This window comes from Amphiura filiformis, chromosome 1 (assembly GCF_039555335.1).
Source record: "Amphiura filiformis chromosome 1, Afil_fr2py, whole genome shotgun sequence".
Classification (NCBI taxonomy): Eukaryota; Metazoa; Echinodermata; class Ophiuroidea; order Amphilepidida; family Amphiuridae; genus Amphiura; species Amphiura filiformis.
In genome coordinates, this window is record NC_092628.1 from 13,722,506 (window position 1) to 13,743,973 (window position 21,468).

At 36.3% G+C, this 21,468-nt stretch overlaps 1 protein-coding gene and 1 non-coding gene across 2 annotated transcripts in view; one reads left to right on the forward strand and one right to left on the reverse strand.

The window, feature by feature from the left end:
* Positions 1-21,468, reverse strand: part of LOC140157218 (serine/threonine-protein phosphatase 4 regulatory subunit 4-like) — a 185,339-nt gene that overhangs the window by 105,495 nt on the left and 58,376 nt on the right. The window contains exon 5 of the mRNA XM_072180372.1: positions 9,975-10,048. Within this exon, the coding sequence (XP_072036473.1) occupies positions 9,975-10,048 (74 nt within the window). The remainder of the gene's footprint in view (positions 1-9,974; positions 10,049-21,468) is intronic.
* On the forward strand, positions 11,440-11,513 carry Trnat-agu (transfer RNA threonine (anticodon AGU)). The gene has a single exon. It is a non-coding gene; the product is annotated as a tRNA-Thr (tRNA).

The window sequence follows — 21,468 nt, forward strand, 5'->3', positions numbered from 1 at the left end:
TGAGTATGCTGGTCCTTAAGAATTCTACAACCATCTGAACATGCCTGGTAAACTGTGTAAGTGGTAATTTTCGCGAGGGTTTTATTTTCATGAATTTTGCGATTAGAGCTCCAACCGTGAAAATAACACCTCGCAAAATATATGCAATAATGTATTACAAGTATACAGAAGGAACAGGCAATCCCAAAAATGTGTCTCTCACTCCAAATCGCGAAAATAACTGTACGCAAAAATCACCACATATACAGTACTAGGTTTTCAGGGCGTCACTCACGGGATGGACTAGTATTATTGTTCTTCTTTTCATTTCTACCCTGAACATAGTACTTTAAAATATTGTGATAAATGAGGCTAATATGACTTTGTCATTTCAGTAGAGTAATCACTATAAAAGCGAACTGTACTTTCTTTTATTATTAGTGTCTTTTGTTGTTGTTTATAACATGCCATCCATCTTATCATTGTCATCCTGCAATGCACAGATTCGGCAAAAAGATTATAATCTGGAAATCCTAAAGGCGTAGACTTTTTCTTATTACATCCGATTGTCTTTGTATAGATTATATAAAACCAGATGCTACAAACTGAGAATTAAGATGTGTGCAATCGCTATTTGCTGTTACAGTAGCAGTTTGATAATTATACAGAAATTCAAGATTTTTTTATAATATTTTAATATAACACTTTTATATTTAAATAAAATATAGTACAGCTACTATGTGGAAATAATTTTACACTTTGTGATAAAAGTACATGTATGCGAGGCTTGAGAGCATTCAGATATGTTTATTTTAAGATGTTACAATTGAAAGTTTTACCCCTATACAATCTAAAACTTGAAAAGTGAACTTAGGTGTACGTGGTGCAAATTTGTTTGCCACCAGTGGAGATTGTGTGGTTTGGCAATGTTTGAAAACCGGAGGGTAATGAGTATGACATGGGGGCACTAGCTAAGTTAACTTAACTGCCTTGGTCATGTTCAATTTGAACTGGTGAAAATGCCTCGCAGTAACAACAAACAAGACCTCATACTTTAAATTAAGCAAAACATGCATAAGTGTGAATGTCTTCATATGTTCAAAAACAGCAATGCGAATTGCTGTGTATTCAGGGTTGCCAGAAAGGTGGCCTTACCCACACAATTGGACTCCTTTTCAACAGCCCTGCCACCACCTCCAAAAAAGTTGTCATTTTTAAAAACTGAAAGACACAGGGTTTTATTTTCGAAAGGGAGAATAATTTCCTTGAATTTTGCTTATTTTCACATCCTTTTGAGATTGGTATGAATTTAAGCTCTCAAAACATAAACACACAAACACTGTGGATGTCTATGGTTTGAAGACCAATACCAGAGGGCGCTACACACCTTTGCCTATTATAGCCCCCCCCCCCAAGAAGATTTATAAGCAGTCCCATGATACTACTGAAACATCCAGGTACTTGAGAACCAGTCTAGTAATCACAGAGTTTCACACAATTCTTCACTGTTGATTCCCATTCCAAAGATGCGATTTTCAAACACTCAAAATATGTCCGAAACTTGGGTCGATGAGCATTTTGAGATGATCCCTGAAAAGAACATCGGTACCCTGTTCAAATGAGCTCTTTTTTGTTACTATCGACCCACATTTGAATGAGGGATAAAAGTTTGAAAGTACAAGAAATCGGTATACTAAAAGTAAAATATTCAATTTAAAGGACACAGCTGCCAGCAGCTGTACGCGATGCGCCAGGTTTTGTACGTTGCGTATTTCAAAGTACAACGCAAACGCATGACCATGGATACAATAATGAAAATACTAACCAATCCTGAGTGAGTTGGTAAGGTTTGATTCACTTCCGTGTTACGCACACACAGGCGTTCATCACACAGTGTACGCAGAGAATCACCACGCTGTTGACAGCTGTGTTCATTCAATTGAAATTTCTAGTATGGGATCGCCTATAAATCTTCTCTGGCCCCCTTTTAGAGGTATAATGCTGGCAAAGGATGAATTACAATGAGTATTTATAAACATCAGATTTATTTTAATATAAACATAGTTAAAATATTTTGTAAGTGTAAAGATAATCGCTGTTCGAACATATATTGGTAATTGGGATCACCATCCATCATAGGGCTGGATATCTCGTATGATAGAACACTGGTAGAAACTGGGCTACTTGTGAGCCACCGAATGCCGCTTCAGCATGGCGCCCACTGTGCGTCCAATCCTAACAACTTGTGGCAACCCTGCATGTATTGTACCATTATTGTCTATGAAAACATTCAATTTGGACTTGAGGCACTTGTCAACCACACTCATTTATGCCAATAGTAAAAGACTGTTGATATACGTAATGTTCATTGAGCTGTCAAATACATGAGCAGACATTTTGCTCAAAACAGAACTTGTTGAGTATAATAAAGTAATGTAAAATTTTATTAAACTTTCCCAATGTATACATGTGCGTATGCCTTTAAACATTTCCTCGTACAATACAGCATTAATCTTTGCTATTCTGTTGGCTCAAGAGTTCATAACATAAAACCTAATAAAAATTTCACATTTGACACACTTTTTATTTTATCTTTGAAGATATTTCTAAAACGCTCTTCGTACAATGTTTACAATGTTTAAGCCATTTCTAGCATATTTTGTAATGCACAAGACTGGCAAGATTGCAGCACTGTACCAAGATGGATAATATATATCATACTCAAGAAGGAAGAAACTGGGGATCCAAGAAGCATCTTCCCAGACATTTGGTAATCATTTTGATTTCACACATAAGATTTTGTGGAATTTAGCTTAGTTATCTCCCCCGGTCGTGTGTCTTGAGTTTGGTGGCGACGTTACATTTTGCCAAAGTCGACTCAAAACAAATGATGATATCTCTGTCAAGCAAGAAGGTATTGTCATGCTTGTGGTCTCATTTTATTGCTAAATAAAATGCACTTTCAACCCTGTAAAAAGAAAAACTTGAACTTTTTTAATACTGACACTGTGCTTCATAGAATTCAGAATGGGCAGGGTGGCGGTGGCGGACGGATGTGGTACACACAAACTCTATGGGATTGGTATTTTTAGTGTGTAATCTGCTTCTGTAAAGGCTGTAAATTGGATTTGGACTCTATTTAGCATCTAAAACACTCATGGCCTTACAGCTAAACAATTCTACTAATTGTTTTTAATAATTTATGATTGGTTTAGTCTAGAAAATACAAACTTTTCCATACAAAACTACCCGCTGTCATATTAAACACTGTAGTAAGTAATGCAGATGTCTTCAAAATTTAAAAGTTACTGTAAAATTTTAATTACTTATCCTATCATAGTCAAAGTATAGATTTTCTGAAGGGAAATTTGACGAGGAATCTAAATATGGACATATTTTTTCTGTATGGGTTAGGGGAAAATGTTTAGGTTCAAAATATGTTGAATTGTAAAAAAATCTAACATACTTTGGGACACCCTATATTCCGAGATTACCAAACCACTGTGATTTTGGTTTCTTCCAAAGTTGGCTCTCCATATCCTCTAACCAAATGAATGTTGTTTACTTCCAGTTTATTACTGTAAGTTGGTAATAAGCAATGCATTGAGTGACCCATTTTTTATCAAAATCTTTTTTATTTCACCCTGTATAACTTGCAAGTCACCTTGTATAATGAGTTGAAATGTATATATTTGAATTGCTTATGCCTTCAGCTTTCCAAAAATGTATACTTTTGCTAGTTTAGGGTTGATGATTGTCGAGATAATCTAATTAGAAACCCGGTTGGTGTAAAAATTCATAATATTTGTCATGTAACGCTAAGGGTGGCGAGTTCAGGACACACGCCCCCTTAAATCATGACTTTTTTTAGATGAAAGAAATTGGCAATCTGTTTGTGTTGTTGTTATGGTTATTGTTTGCAATTTCTGGACACATGTGTCTTTGTCAAGCGTAGTAATTATTATTCCACTTTGTTGTTATTGCAAGACTCATGGGTATTTTTCAGCTTATTAATAAGTTACCCTAACGAGCTATATGTTACCAAGGTAGACATATACTCATGATATCCAGAATTGATAACGCTTCCTTCAAGTTTCAAGTGACTTAAGCACATCCTGACCTTGTGAAAGACCCATCGGTTATTTGGCTACTTACATGTATGGGATTTTGCCCATACATACTGCCTAAGAGCACCGATTAAGTTCCCCTCATTTGTTCAACCCAAAGGATACATGTGTGCCAGAATGCCTCTGAAAGTTTTCAGGGATTGATTTTATCAGACAATGCTACTCATAGTGAGGGTTCAGTCTTGAGTAAAATACCTTAACAGGCCTGCTGCCAAGCCTGTAGCCACGCTTTAGTTTTTTAAGTGGGTGTGAGAATTGAGAATTCCATTTTTTTGTAATTGAATTGATTCAAACATGTATACCCTACTCTGATATGTTTTCAGGCATATTTGAAAATATGTAGTTAAGAATCACAGACTGTCAGTAATTTGTAACGTATTCCTCACAATACAGTTAAAGCCTTAATGTACGATATCTGTCCAATTTTAATTTTGTTATTCTTTATTCAAAATGTTGAAATAATATTAGTAATAACTGCCGGGAAGGGTTGCTGACCATTTTAAGTTGAAATAAAACAGGTAAAGTGAAAGAAACCCCACTGGTTATTTTGGCCATTTAACATGCAGTTCTATGGGGGGACATATTATCATATGTCGAACTTAGCTCTGTTGACCTATAAAGACAACAAATTTGTCCGATTCCATTTAGGTGCAAGTTGGGACACGTGTAAACATTACAAATATGCAAAAAAATCAAGTTTGAAAAAAATTAACCAATTTCATATTATAAGATCGTATATTATGGCTTTAATATATAATTGTAGGCTTCTTCAGAACATCTATGCTTATGGTTATACATTGAAAAGAAAGTTGAAGCAAGATGGTTATATTCTGTATGTTAAATATAAACATAGTCTGTGTAATGTTTTACAAAAAATATCCACACAGCAACAGATTGATTTTGTCTCAATTTCTGCAAAGAAACTTGCATCTGGTACATGAATAACATTTTAAACAGTAGATCTTCTCATTAAACCCAACACCCGTAAATACCACAAAATACCACGAGGATAACCAACCACTGCGCATGCATGCATCCCACATGACGTCATGATGCAATCACCCCAAGTCCTATATGTGCACGGAATCGCTGGCCAGGCCAGCAAAACCCCTGTGGCTACCAGTCTGTGATTGTGTGCTTGGGATGCAAGGGGTCTTAAGGTTCGAATCCCTGAGATACCAAGTGACTTCTTTGTTCACCTTCTCTCCTTTTACGTTTCTTCTGTAACTTCCGAGAGCATAAAACCACGGGCAGTGTTGCGGTTAATGAACATCTTCACAGGTATGGTACCCAGTCATTTTGACGCAACATGAAGTAGCATCAGGTTTCATGAACTCGCTGATTTGATGATGTGGAAAGCCTGATTATACAGAAATAACATTTCAACTTGTCTAAATTCAGTTTGAAGTTCTCATATATGATTAGTTAATGCCACTCAATTATTAAGCTGAATACACTGCCACTATGGGATAGCCTTGATTTCAAGGCGTAAGTGCTTCTAAGATAGTGGTTTCTACACAGATACTACTCTGAGATATTTTGTCATTATGCTGATAAACAAAAGCCACAGTTAATCCATGAACTACTAGTGTTTTCATGGTTTTTATGATATTAAAAATAATATAGCCACAAGTCATCTATGGTCAACCACTATGACTAGGACCATATGTCCAAATATGTCAACTGTCACTCTCTCCTTCAGTTTGCACTTTCTGACAACAGCAAGAACTCCCTGAAGGCATGTCACTATTAAACAGCCAACAGGGGGGAGGGAGGACTTTTAAAATATCACACCAATTGGGATTAGATTAATTAGTAAAGATTATCTTGACAAGGGACTAGACTCTAGCGTATTTATAGGCCAACAGCATGAGACAGGGAAGTGAGAGTTCTGTGGTATACCAGTGGCTAGAATACTTAGTACTTTGGTATAGGCCTATATATTAGTATGCTAGTTCTTTTAGCATGTTTAAGGGGAGGGAGGACATGTATAAGAACCGGGGCTTGGTCATAGAGTGACAAGGGCCATAGCTGAAAAAGGAATAAGATATCATATCACAGAGTCATCAGGTCCGAAAGGGCTTGAGCAAGTCTACTATGGGACAGTCTGCTTCAAACCACACTGGACCAAAGCCTGACTTGCTTGCAGTTGTACTCATAAACCCTGACAGTTTAACACTGCTAAATACCACAGCTAGCAGCATGAAGCAAACATCCCTCCTGATGCGATTGTGCAATGATCTGAGCACACAAATACAAACAAAAACGCCTGATCAGGCCAAGTCAGCACTCATGGCTCGCTATAATCCCCAGTCTTGTTGGCAGCACCTGTGGGGTCCGTGGTTCGCGGGGTCCGTGGTTCCAAACCAGACCGAAGCAAACAACTTTTCTCTTCATCTTCTTCCTTCCTTCCTTCTTTCCTTTATGCACTCTCTTAAATTCCATCATACTGATGTCAATGATCTTTGCAACTGTGTGAAACTACCATTGTTTCTTGCTTGGGGGTGGGGGGTCACATATGGGAAGTATATTTTATTTTAAAACACACAAAAAGCCCATAATTGTCAGTTAATTCATTGTACAGGTTCTATGAAGGCGTAATAAGTGCAGGTCAAAAGCCTGGATATCCCTTTAAACATGCACAGTTCAGGTGTACTTGCTATGTACTGTTTGCTCATAATAGTCATATGCTCACCTGCTGAGGTTTTATCCAATTCTATTATTCAAAATCATCAAAGATTAGTTATTCGGTACATATGTGTGTAAAAAAAAAATGCTGAAATTTTGTGTGAGGTTGAGGGGTAGACCTTTGCATATAGTTATGCATAAAGAGCATTTACTTGGTCAAATATCCAGTGTGATAAAGATAAATGTCTTTGATGATTTATTATGCATAGAAATTATATCTTACCATTATTAATAAATAATTAATGAGAAGCAAGAACAAAACTGTGGACTTCCTGTGTCAGGAAGGAGAAAGAAGAGTATAGATAGTAGAAGTATTGTATATGGTTGACAGGCTCGGAACTTCTTGACAGGTTGAGTGTTTGTATTTCATGTTCCGTCCATCTGTCATGTAATTATCTCTCTCATATAAAGCATCACCTGGTTGACCAGCATGACACTTGGTCAGTTGACATATCACCTATCCACTTGACTTGACCTATTTTAGATTGAGCTATTTTGGTATATGGATGCAGCCAAAATATGAAAAGTTACAACAATTTTGGTAAAGTTGTAAAAAATGTTGGCTGTTGGTACTATATGATGGTCCAAATTTCTTGGAAAATTGGTGTATAGATAGGTCCATTTTCAAATTCTCAGTGGCATACCCCTACCCAACCCAACATGAATACCCCCCCCCCCCCCCGATCTAGACTATCAATTCCAATGTGGTAGCACATTTTGTCCTGTTATTATCCCTAGAACTCTCAGCATTGCCCTGTGCCTAATATGCAAATCTACATAGTTCTGTATCAATTGAGAGAAATCTCACATCAATATTTCTACAAGACTTGAGAAACAAATATTTTTAACAGTTTCATGAACCTGAGCCCAATTTTAAAAGTGTGAATTTTGTGGACTTAATCAGGACACCCGATCATATAATGATGTCCAACCCCAGAGAAGATATCATACAAATCCCACAATGCATTGCTTCCATTTCAATCTTTTATACAATCCAGTTCAACATGGGTCAATATCGATGGTGACGAAAGGCGGGACGAAAGGTACCTCAATGAACAGAGCACATCCAGATCATGCAAATTATATCATGACTATCTACCAACGTTTAGCCTGTCTATTCTCAACAAATGGTATTGAACATTAAACAAAGTAAATATAAGTGCCCAGGCAGGAGTGTCATTTGATGAAATGAGGTGGTGCATCGTGCTGCAAAGGATTCTGGGAAGGGTACAAAATCTTCTCTGGTCCAACCCCTAGTCTGAACTAAATGACTTTGGCACTTAGATTTCTATCTCCAATATCATATGTTGCCCACCCTTGGCCTAAACCAAATGACTTTCACACCACTTGCTTCAAAACAATCATACTTCTATACAGAGAAGTGATGGACAAACACTGTCAAACAGTTTGCAGATATGGCATACATCCTATTTCTTGATAGGCACCGGCTGAGGCTGAGTACCCAAATACCCCAAAATCCATAAGTATGTGAGTGTAGGGGTGTGTGTGTGTGGGGGGGGGGTGCATTTGTAATGACCTGCAAACGAGGATAAACACCCGAAAATAGAAGAAACGAGGACACCCCGCAACAGAGGATATCCACTCTTCCCTCTACCTACCAGCATGTTGCAGACAACATGCCTGTGTAAAGTCAGGTAAAAGTTTGGATAGTGAAAAATTAAATGGAGTAGGTCCACAGTTTGGAGCCTAGCTTCAGGTGTGCAAGATCATCCATTGTTAAGGCCAACTTTTGGAAAAATGCAACCCCCCGGACATTTATTACAAACAATACGGTATTAATAAACCCTAATGAGCTAGATGTTACCAAGGAAGACATTATTATACTCACACAATCATGATATCCAGAATTGATAACGTTCCTTCAAGTTCTTGACTTAAGGACATCTTGACCTTGTAAAAGACCCATCAGTTATTTGACTACTTACATGTATGGGATTTTGCCCATACATACTGCCTAAAAGCACTGACTATATCCTCTTCATTTGTTCATCCCAAAGGATACATGTGTGCCAGAATGCCTCCGAAATTTTTCAGGGATTGATTTTATCAGACTTTCTGCGTGTTTCTACTGAGGGTAAAATTCGGGCCATGCCGTACCGTGCCGTGCCGTGCGGGTAACGAGCCCAGTAGAAACGACTTGGGGTAATCGGTTGCCGTGTCATGCGGGTCATGTGCTCGCTTTTCGTGATCCACCTCTTGAGGTGGATCATGCCGAATCAAAAGCGTGTAATCTGCGCAGTAGAAGCGAGCCGTGTCATCGGTTGCCGGGTCGAGGTCATGCGTGTTGCAAAAATAACGCGATTTATATTCTACTTGTATAGTCTAGCTTAGGCCTATGATGTAGTAGGTTCCTTCTTTCCGATATTATATACACTGGACACATGTGTGACTCGCATGAACTTGATGAAGTAAAATGGATATGACTTTACTTAGTCTAGGCCTACTTCTTTATAGTTAATGAGTTGGTTATATCTTTATAATTAATATATGAGCTGTAAATTAATTATCATAATAGCCAATTACTAGATCCACTGGTAAATTAATGCAATTTGGATTTTACGAAAATACTAAATTGTGATTGTAGGTCATATGCCATGAGCTGCCATCCGTGAGACATTTAAATTTAGGATATAATTAACCGTCAAATCTGTTTTCCGTACTTCGGTTTACAGGAAAAAAATGCCGTGCATCGTGCAAGACACGGCTTTCTGGTCTCAGTAGAAACAAGCTGGGTAACGGTGGCCGGATTATGATCGGTATTTTGTGCCCGGAAAATAGCGGGTCAAAAAGCCGTACGCTCAGTATAAACACGCTGAATGCTATTCATAGTGAGGGTTCAGTCTGGACTAAAATACCTTAACAGACCTGCTGCTAAGCCTGTGGCTACACTTTAATTTTTACATAAGCAGAGAACCTAGGACACCCAGCAACAGAGGATGTCCACGCTTCCCTGTACCTACCAGCATTTTGCAGACAACATGCCTGTGTAAAGTCAGGTAAAGGGTTGGACAGTAAAAAGTTAAGTGGGGTGGGTCCACAGTTTGGAGCCTAGCTTCAGGTGTGCAAGATCCTCCTTTGTTAAGTTGTAGGTCCTTGTTTGCAGATCCTTACAAGGATGGGTTTGGGGTATATGGGTGTGTGTTCATAAGTGGTACTTACATCTCTCTTGATGATATCCTTCGGTAGATATGTGATAACATCAAGTAGAACTTCTAACCATCTGTCTGCAATGTCTGGCAAGAAATCAGATAGATAATTCAGAGAAATTAGTTTTTTGGGAACATATTCAAAGATTTTTTGTGACATGGTAAATGCTAGTTATACTACAATAATGATAGACACATTGTATTTTCAATCTTCTATTTAAAGAAAAGAAGGCTTGAACTTGTTACAAAAATGAAAAATGAAAAATTCAATTTAATATTTTGTAAAGAAAATAATATCTATATTCTTCAGGGTGCAAAGCAAAACAAAATATCAATGAAGCATAAATTAACCAATCAAAGCAGACTGACCCTCCCTCTGCATTTGAAACAAAACCAGAAGTTGGTCAAACTAACTAATGTTTTGTATGCAACATACTATTACTAGTGTGTAATTGACTAGTTTCGAGAAATCGGGACATCCCGATTTTAGAAGACACCAGACTCAGAAATAGGAACTGTCCCGGGAAAATCGGGACTGTTGACAGGTATGGTTTCTACATGTATCACAGGGCTTTTTCAATCTGTTGGTTTGTACCCTTACTTGTATACATGCACTAAATACTTCTTTTGCTGAATTTACTATTAATTATAATAGAAATTTATAACTTGTCACAATATTTTGACAAGAACAAGCTTCAGAAGTTTGTAATGGTTTGTTTGGTAAATACTTTTTTTTTTTTTTGGTTTATCTCTTAAATCTGGCAATAAGAATTAACTAGCACTTACTGAAAGACTCGGCTATTTTGCCATTAAATATTCACTACAACTTGATATATCTGATAGCCTACCCATTATATTACACAATTCACTTTGAAGCCCATGGCCATATAGTGCAGTTAACGTTTTAATATCAAAATTGATATAATATTTCAGTTATTAAGAAAGGACCCTTTGGGTGGAATTCAAAGAAGGTCACAACCTTTTTAAAAATGTCCAAAAATTCACGCCATAATCACACCGATGAATCTTTCCTTGCAGGGGAAATCGTAATAAAATCTATCAGAACATCTAGATCTATTTGTGCCACTCAGTAAGAAGTTTATATTTATACCAAACTGGACTTAAGTTTGTTTAAAAGTGCTCGCAATAAGGCGGACCTTTGGCTAAAAGGCCTGTTGATATGCTACATATGTACCTTGGCATGGCATTACCTGTCGTTGATTTTAAGTCTTACAAAGTGTCGCAAATATATGGACCAGTGTAACATCAGGCCAGTGAAAATGATGAGGGCCCATTAAGCCCTTGAAGATTTTGGCATATTTAATTTCCCACATAGTTTAGCTTTATTTCTATGTCTCGAATATCATTTCGAAATGATTTCCAAACCTCTTTCTTAAAGCTTCTTGGATGAGAAGATAATAGAGGGCAGGTATTGAACTGAAGGCTTCTAGATAATAACATCACAACTTTTCTCCACCTGACTCATTAGCTCAGTTGGTAGAGCATCGGTCCAGTGATCCGAAGGTTCCAGGTTCAAATCCTGGATGGTCAGTGAAATTTTTTTACTGGCTGTCATTTATGTATGTGGAGACTTGTGTTAAAAACCTTTCTCATATTTAATTAACTTTATTTCTCAGTCTATTATAATCTTATTTAGGGTATCTTATTCAGGGAAAGATTGGTGTAATATTTCATTTTTTTGTTTGTTTTGTTTTTTGTTTTTGCTGTTTTGAAATCTCAAGTAAATCTTTATTGTTAAATCTTAAAAGATTTGCAAATATTAAGATATTGACAATAGCATGGACACAAAGCCAACCTGACAAGGCTTGAAATTGGAGGCCTTGACTTCTTTGACATTCACACAAAAGAATATTTCTCTAAAAAAAAGGAAAAAAAAAACAAGTTGACAAAAGACCACTTAACTTCACTAGCCATGCAAAACCTACTGTACTCAAGAGCACCACTGTATCCAAGTACACTATGTGGGCACCTGTAAGATGACTTCTGGTAGCAAGTTACACTTTAAAATTGATATAACCACAGATGTGTCCCAATATCTGTGATATAATTTTGGCTGTGTGGGTTACCCGCACTCACCAATTTGGTATTCTAATTAGGCATTTTGAAATATCTTTCGACGACTTCGACTTGAATATGGCCACCACGATTTCACAACTTTTGGGGGTGATTCTGGAGTTTGTTAATTTTATTATCAAATTATGTAGTTTTTTTTAAAGATGATTTTCGGATAAAATCCACTGAAAATAGTACAATTGTAGAACATTTTGTCTCAAAATGCCCTCTAAAATGGCTTTCTGACAAGTCATATATTATTCATAGTTATTTATAAAAATGATTTTTGCTGAGAAATGGGCTAAAATTGTAGGTAACCCAAATGGGAGTCTCTTTGGCAAACTGAAGCTACATTGTCTGAGGCTGATATTTTCCCCAGACATGGATAGCAGAGATCTCTTTTATATTATGACTTTACGTAACTTAAGGGGCAAAAGGATAAGGTTGATACTGGTATATAATAAAACGATGCATTATGAAATTATGTGTGCAACATATTTCATGACTCAAAGCAGTACCAAAACAAAAAAATCAAACACATCACTAACAAGTAACATACATAGGCTGCAACTACATGCTAGATCAATGACCTTGTAGCTCTATTAATTACGTCAAACAAATCAGAAATTATTTGGTTCCGCTAGCATGCTATCTGCCTTACTTTTTTTAACCAAATTATGACATAAAATGCAATCCATCTTGTTCAATGCAAAATAATGAAAAAAAAAATAAGAAAAAAGGAAAGAAAAGCAGTTCATTTCTGGAAGCATCTCCATTGGCACCCTAACCTCTCCCAAATAACTCTTCATTGTGTTCCTGTGCACTTGTGTCAAGAGTGTCAGAAGGTGGGGGACTGGGGGTAGATGTTTGCTGCCAAATGAGGCCATTATTTGTGGTAACACACCTCCAACCAGGGACACACACCTAAACGTGGAATGTCCAGTCTATCGATAAGTGCAGGATGTTTTTACTGTACTCGACTGGAGGGGCTTATTACAGGCAGGGGTGTGTCTCAACATAAAAAAAACAACTTAAAAATAAAAGATTATAGCTAAGGATTCCCCAAAATGCTGTAACTAGACCTGATAAATTTTATATGACAAGTTGCAAATTGTCCAGTATACTTTGACTTTATAAGCTAATTTCATAAATGTAAGTTACTGAAGTATTTTAAAACTACTATAATTTTAAGTGCACTTGACCACTTCTTCAAATGCACGCTTCATTTGTAGTCCGTAAACCTACGCAAGCTTTGCAATAATTTCATTTCTTTCTGTGCTTGCTTAGCAAAGTACATTACCTTCCTGGAATTTCTATCAATTGACCTAAATGTAACAATATTAATTAGTATTATAGGACACAAATGAAGCATGTAAAATCAGGAATAACACAAAACTGACCACTGTGGGCTGAAAGTGGAACCAGTGACCGAGTTCTATCTTTTATACATATAGCAAATTTATTACGTTGTGTACATCTGCTTGCAACTGCTTTTTATGTTTTGACATTGTCCAGTGGCGCATACCGTGGCGCTCCTACCCCGGGGCTGAAGAAAATTCAATTTTGCGCCCTTACTCAACAACCGAAAAAGGTTGACCCAATTTTTTTTTTCGGTGGTTGCACTGAGCCCTCACATTGTTGCACTGAGCCCTCACAGTTTTTTGTAAGTTATATTGAAGACCTAATTAAAAAGACTAGTTTAGATTTATAATTAATAAATTAAGACAATAATTTGTTTACTTTCTATAAGTGCATGTCAAATGGGGTACATTGTTCAATACTATTATAGGCCTACATTTATAAATTATCCCATATTATAGTAGGCACCGGAGTTTCGCGCGATCGCGCAAAAAATCACGATTTTGGGGATCCATCGCGATTTTGGTGGTCCATCGTGAATTTTGAGAATTTTGCCAAACACACTACTTTTCAATGTAAATTCACCAATAAACAAACACAAACTGATAATAAATAGTTTTCATGCAAACATCGACGAAAAAATAATGACTCACCAAGCTTCCAAATATAATCCGAATAGTTTATAAACATGGTAAGTAATACTTGAACATGTTGAATAGAACTCTGGGGATTCGGTGAATTAATGATGTAATTAATAAACTATCGGCCTACTTCCTGCATCCACTTCCTGAGATGTGATGTTTCCGTCAGTTTTACTCTTTCATGGCTCAGGGATAAGAGTGGGAAACCCGTCACGTCATATGAGGACAGGTTTCCCACTCTTGCAGTACGGGGCATGCTAGAGATTTCCCACGTGCGCGGGTATTAAAAAGTTTTCAGAATAAAATTATATACACGGAGGGGGGTTATAATTTCCAGTGTAGCAAAGGCTCAAATATTTTATTCGGAACACAAAGAGGGAAATAACAAGTGATAATTATCTGCTTTGTGATGTTTTTCAGCAGAGAAAAAAAGGTAAGAAATAGAAGTCTAATTTGGAAGCTTATATACTAGCATTGTTTTTGCAATTGATGGTTTTCCGTGTTCCTGGTTGAGTGGTTGACTAGCAGCAGGGTAAATACTGGAAAACGCATTTTCGCACTTTTTGACTTGAATTTTCATTTTCGCGCTTTATAAAAAACCGGCCGCGCATTTTGTCGTTTTAAATCGCGCGAAACTCTGGTGCCTATATTATAGCAAGGCCCTAAAAACTTTTATCAATAAAACGATACAGGATAGCATACAAAATGTAGATAATTACTTGAACAATACTTGTATATTCTAATTACAAAACAAAAACATCAACTGACCGCAGGTAATTGCCCAACTTGCAGAATATTAAAGGAAGATTACCGATATGTTTGGAGAATGGTTTCTTTAATTTAACATCAATTACACGTACATCCATATATTTATTTTTATGTCCCAAATATAATTTCAGACCAAAGAAAAGAATATATCAAAAGCATTACTTATACTTCACATGGAATCAATACTGTCCCGGTCCATCCCTTTTTAAAGGGATTTTTATTAATTCTATCTTCAATTATAGCCTCCTATATGACTACTAGTACTACAATCCCGGGCTACAATCACAAAGAATTCATACCAAAATAAACTACCTGACAAAAAATTCCCACATACAAGTACCTACATGTACATCACTATTATGTAATTATGTGAGCTAATTCCAATTTCCCATGCAGCTTCAAAGCTCTACCTGTTGACATTTTCCCTCTCTTTTACATTTAAACTTAATATCTGTAAATCTTTGACGGCCTCTTTATCAAAACACACCTCATTTTAAAACTAACAAATGTAACCACTTTTCTATCTCTGAAATAATTTGCTCAAAACTTTGAGCAAAGTTCATCATAAATGTCACTGCCCGCAAGTCAATCCATATACAATGTAAAAAGGTATGGTACACTGCATTTGTAATGGTTACAAATATTATACATTTCATACAACACATGCCATGCCTGATGCAATTATCTGATCGGAATATTACACACACAAAAAAAACAACCCACAAATCCTAAGAACCGTTGCACCAAATCTAGGCTTGCTTGTACTCATTTTGATGCATTTTTCAAGCAGATTTAAAGTATAAGGCTGAAAATATAAAAATTCTGTAATTTTTGAAAAAATATTGCAACAATTTTTTTCAGGGAAAGTCCGAGCATGAAAGGTTAACAGAGAGATCCCAGCATGAGATGGTGTGAACTAAAGTGAGGGTTATGTTGACTTAGCACTGAGCTAAAATGCATAGGGAACCTAAGCCAGAATCAACACATAAGTTGCTACCTTTTCACTTTGTTTGATCTAATGTAAAATGATGGGATTTAAATTGTAAGTTTCTTTTGCAGAATAATGTAGTTGTCAGCATACAAGGCTTAGAGACATGTTGAAATCAATAGGGCGTGTTGAGCCTGCAGCCTTGTTACTTAACTTATTAAACCTTCTGTCCAATTTCCATGTTTATAAATCGAATGCCACAATTGTATTTCAAATTTCAAAAATTTAAAATAACTAAAACCTCCGTAAGTTATTAAATTTAAGTGTTTTTCTTTTCTTTTTTTGTTTGTTTGTAGCTGTTCTATGTCAATTGGGTACACTAGTTTCAAGTTAATTTGTGACACCATCTGGTCCATGGGGGCCAAAGGCAGCAAATTTGAAACTGAGATAAAGGTGAAAATATGGAGTAAAAAACAATAAAATACATTTGAGAAAATACATGTAGACATCAAAAAACTTCATAACTTTAGAACCAAGTATGCTAGACCTTTGGTGTTTTCAGTAAAAGATAGCCTATTGTATGTATAATGTAATAATTACAGTAACTCACTTTTCAAAAATGCCTCCTTTGGCTTCCATGGACCAGATCATGTAACAAATGTTCTAATGTATTATATAGTGAAGCCACCCTCTAATTTGCACATTTGCATAATTAATGAGCTAATTTGCATAATGCATAAATGTTTTAAATGAGCTTCTCCAGTCATTTTAGCTCATTAACTTGCAAAAAACTTCATAACTTTAGAACCAAGTATGCTAGACCTTTGGTGTTTTCAGTAAAAGATAGCCTATTGTATGTATAATGTAATAATTACAGTAACTCACTTTTCAAAAATGCCTCCTTTGGCTTCCATGGACCAGATCATGTCACAAATGTTCTAATGTATTATATAGTGAAGCCACCCTCTAATTTGCACATTTGCATAATTAATGAGCTAATTTGCATAATGCATAAATGTTTTAAATGAACTTCTCCAGTCATTTTAGCTCATTAACTTTATTGATTATTGATAAAAACAATAAGATACAAAGAAAATGTAAATTGATATATTTTGAAAACCGTATGTCCAATTTGCTTCAAACAAAAGGCATATTGATAAGTGTGTTTTGCTCTACTTAATTAATATGTTTAAAACATGCTTAGAGCACTTAAGAGTTGCTTGGACAAGAACAATTTTTTCATTTTTTTCTTTAAATTTACAAATATTGATAACACAGATATTTGTAAATTAAAAGGAAAAAAATTGTGCAAAACTCAATCACTAAATACCCCATTAACTAAAGTAGTACTTGGTAATAGTTAGCTTAATAACAAGCAATGCAGCCTGCCAATTCTAATCACAGCTACAAAGCATTCAACCAGCTGTACATTAATGTTACCCAAGTTCATGTTTACATTCTAAGTCTCAACTATGCACAGAGTCAACACAAGACTTGGCATTTATAGATACCTGGGTATTTATTGATATCACAATCTACTCGAGACACAGTTCAGAATGACTGGTTCTATCTGTGGACTTAAACTCTGACCATGTCCCAATTGGGGATAGAGAGTGCTGCGAAATGTATGTACCCCAGGCCATGAGATCAGTTTCAACTTTCAAAAGTACATATATAATGCTCATCATAGAACCCATGAGTTAACATGGTGAAGGTTTTTGATTAGTGTCTCTATGGTTTTGCACGGGGTCACTCCCATTGTGGCCTGTACACCATCCGCGATAATCAGCTTTTGAAAAGCACCCTAAACAAGGATTTAACCCTTGGCTAAAACGACACCCTAAACAGGGATTGCATTCCTAACATCAAATTTCATACCCTAAATTTCATTTCCGCGTATTTAGAAATTGCAATTTTGCTACCCTTTTTCCAATTTTTCATGTTTTTGACACCCTAAGCGCGATCTGGCGTGTATCGTGCCTACCCACTAAAAAACGACCCTTTTACGCGTTTTCATTATCGCGGATGGTGTATAGGCCACAATGGGAGTGACCCCCCGGGGGTTTTGGGTTTTCAGTGTCATCTGATCATGTTGCTGTGACCTACCCATAAGTTTGAAGTGTTTGCACTCAAATATTGAGACATACAAAGCTGACACACAAGAGGAAAGGTATGGGTTCTATAATTTAGAAGGTATATGGAAAAATATATGTGATTATTAGCTTCCTTGACTCACATACATAAGATCAATGTATTTGAAGAAAAAAGTAAACTGCAGTTTTTTTAGAATTATGACTAAAACTGGAAAAATAATGGCACCTGCTATCCAACTTAACAAAAACTTTTTTTATTATTTTATATAAAGCAGTATATTGCCCAATTCTCTATAAAATACCATATTAGCATGTCACTTGGAACTCAAATCATTTTTGCTTTGTTTATCATAGTACTGGCTCGGTGCTGACTAACCCAATACAAGCAAGCAGTAGACTCTGCAGTTACACTGGCCCGCTTTTTGGCAAATTCACCTCCATGAGCGCTTTGTATAATTATTATGCTATTTGAGGGTACCATGATCCAAGGAACTGAGCCACTCCTAACTTTTTTTTATAAAACTAACTAAAATTACCTCTCATAAGGCAAAAAACCAGATTTTGCACTTTAGGGATTTTGCCTATTTTAGCTGTACTGAAATATTACAAATAGTCAATTTTTGGCCCCAGTGATGGAAAAAAATCAGAACATTTTCAAAATATTTCCAAAAAGTTTTAATATTTTTCTTAGATTTGAGTGTTTTTTTATCTAGTCATTTACCGACCCTACTTGGTAAGTATGTCCGTCTGTAGAACAGGGTGGGTATTTTTGTCACTTTTAAGTGCCCATATTCTCGTAAAGTAATTGATCAGCTGTCGTGAACATACACATGATTTGTATTATATAAACATGATTATTACCGATCAAGTGTAGTTTCACACATACATAAAAATTTCAATCAAAATCAACACAAAAACTTCAAATTTCTGGCTTTAACCTATTGCACGGGTGAGTTACTACACAGCAAAGCATTGTAAATGAGGAATAGAGTGGGAAGTGTGATTTGGGTCTGTGAATACACTTTCTCTCGTAACTCATGTTGTTGTGGATTCTTAAAGACACATTTTGGATCAAACTTGCAGTGGAAATGAATTATTTTCACAATATATTTGAGCTGGTCTTATGGTTCCTAAAGCAAAAAGTAAAATCAATGTTTGAACCCATATTCAAAACAACTAACAAAAAAGGCAAAATAACACTTGATGCTGATTTAACTGGCTACTGATACGTGCCACTCTAAATTGCACTTTTTAGCATCAAACTGGAAGCATATCAACCAAACCTAACCTCCAAGGCTCCCGCTGGACGCGAATTCTTGCGTCCAGACGCATTTTTGTATTGCCGGACGCAATGTTCAACAAATTTCATCAACCCGTTGCGTCCAGTCGGACGCAAGTTGATTCAGCCCAAAAATGAGTGATTATAAGCTTACCAACTTCATCATCATAAAAATCGCGAAAATTACGTTGACTGATCACTCCTAATTCTCCTAATAAAGCTTAATTAATATTCATAACCAATGGACCAATCAGTAAACAAGTTATTGACCTTTCACATTTAACCACTCCCATTTTGCAACACTTCCGGATCACCAGTCAATGAATGAAAATTCTTACGGCAGCGAGACGTGATAAGCTTTCAAACACGAGAGCAAAAATACAACTTTCTAAACTATCGTACATTGTCAGCAAGTTTGCATTCACGTAATTTGTTATTGACAATAATATTTACATAAATCTGAAAGGAAATAGTCAAATATTTGCATCAAACTGCGATGCAATACCGGCAATCGGGGCTTTGTAAAATTGTATTCCCTGTTGCCCAACACATTAACATACATGTACGGACACACAAAAATTCTGTGGGACGCACATTTCCCGACCAGGTTTTACAGTTGTGCGTCCGATCGGACGCAGAGTTTTGAAGGCTAGCGGGAGCCTTGCTAACCTCCTTGGTATAACACAATCATGCATAATCTATCTTGTTTCACCTTGAATTTGGTAGTGATATCAGTGTCTTTATAGCTAAAGCAGTATGTCACGGCAAGTATGCTGACAAAACGCCCTTGTTTGCATGTGTATACGCTCTGCGGAATTGAGTTAACCTGCCCGATTCAATACTGCAAACTGAAATATATCACTGCCAAACTTTAGGTGACACAAGGTACGTAAGTAATGCCTAAAGAATTGTGACAGTGACTTTAAAACAGGCTACACAAGTATCCCACTCTGCCCTACTTCACACAAGATGATAAGAGCCCATGTGTCTCAAGAGTAGTCTCAATACTACCTATCGTTTTCGCTCTAATTAAGGCCCCGGGGCGTTGCATTTCCAAAGAGGGAAACATTTATTTTCAATGAAAAAAACTTAATCATCAAAAAATAGTGAAATAGGACTTACTTCCAGTTTGCTTACGGGTTCAAATTCAAAATGGTGGCCCACATAAACAGCGTATTTGTTGATGATATGTGGTGTGATCAAGCAAAATCAGTCTGAAGTCGGTCATATTAAATTTGCAAAGCATTTGCAAAGCTACATTTTGCGGGAAGCCCCATTGAATTTGGACAACCAGTTCAAAAGATATGAGCAGTTAAAGAGTTTCCAAAACAATAAGAAACAAAAGGAAATACTTCCTTTGTTTGACTATATCTCAAAATCATTATTTCCGACTTCCGACTGATTTTGCTTGATCACATCACATGTGTAATATGGGACATTATCATTGTTCGGCTTATACCTTGGTTTTTATTACTGCGCACGTCAATAAAGTACCAACTTGCGCTCGCGTAAATTCACCTAAGCATGCGCCAGTCACACTGTCATAACTAGTGTAAGTGCTGCACCCATTCCCAAGTGTGTGCAGGCGATTCTATATAGTACACAATGTTATGAGTTTTCATTTTTTTGCCAATTATAATATAAGCTGAATAAACTCTGTAAGTACATTTCCAAGGAAAATTTAATTTAGTTATTTATAAAACAATTCTGCTACAATTAAGCAATAAATTGGATGGATGTTAAAGTAAAAAAGATTTCTGCATAATTTCTTTTCTAGAATATGGGAGAGGGTATTTATTAGAGGGGAACATTAAAAGGGCATTTCGTGATCCACAGCATCATCCCCCCACTTTTCTCAAAAAAAGTTGAGATTAGAGTCACGCGGTAGCTTGACCAGCAAGTTTTAAAAAAAGCGACTGATAAAGAAGAATAAACAGATGCACCATGCGAGACTATATTTACACGGAACAAAAGCGCTATTGTTCTATGATATTTTTAAGCTGGGTACAAAATATATCTAAAACCATGCTAAATCGTATTTACTGTCTAAAGTGTCACATTTTAATAACTCTTTATTTCAAAAAGTTACACGAATCTTACAGTCAATCCGATTGTTTGATAATAAACAAACATTCTTGCTTTATTTCACGCTTGGTAATTCATAGCCAAAATTAGTGGCAAATCATAGCTAATCATACTGATATCCACAATCTTTCGACACTGCTACAGCCATACATGGCTGTCACTGTCGCACTAATTTTTCAGATTCACTTTCAAATATACCCAGGCATTTTCCTGGATACCCTACATACAAATTCTGGACCCCATTCGCCAAAAATCAAGTTTTTCACAATTCTTTTATTCTT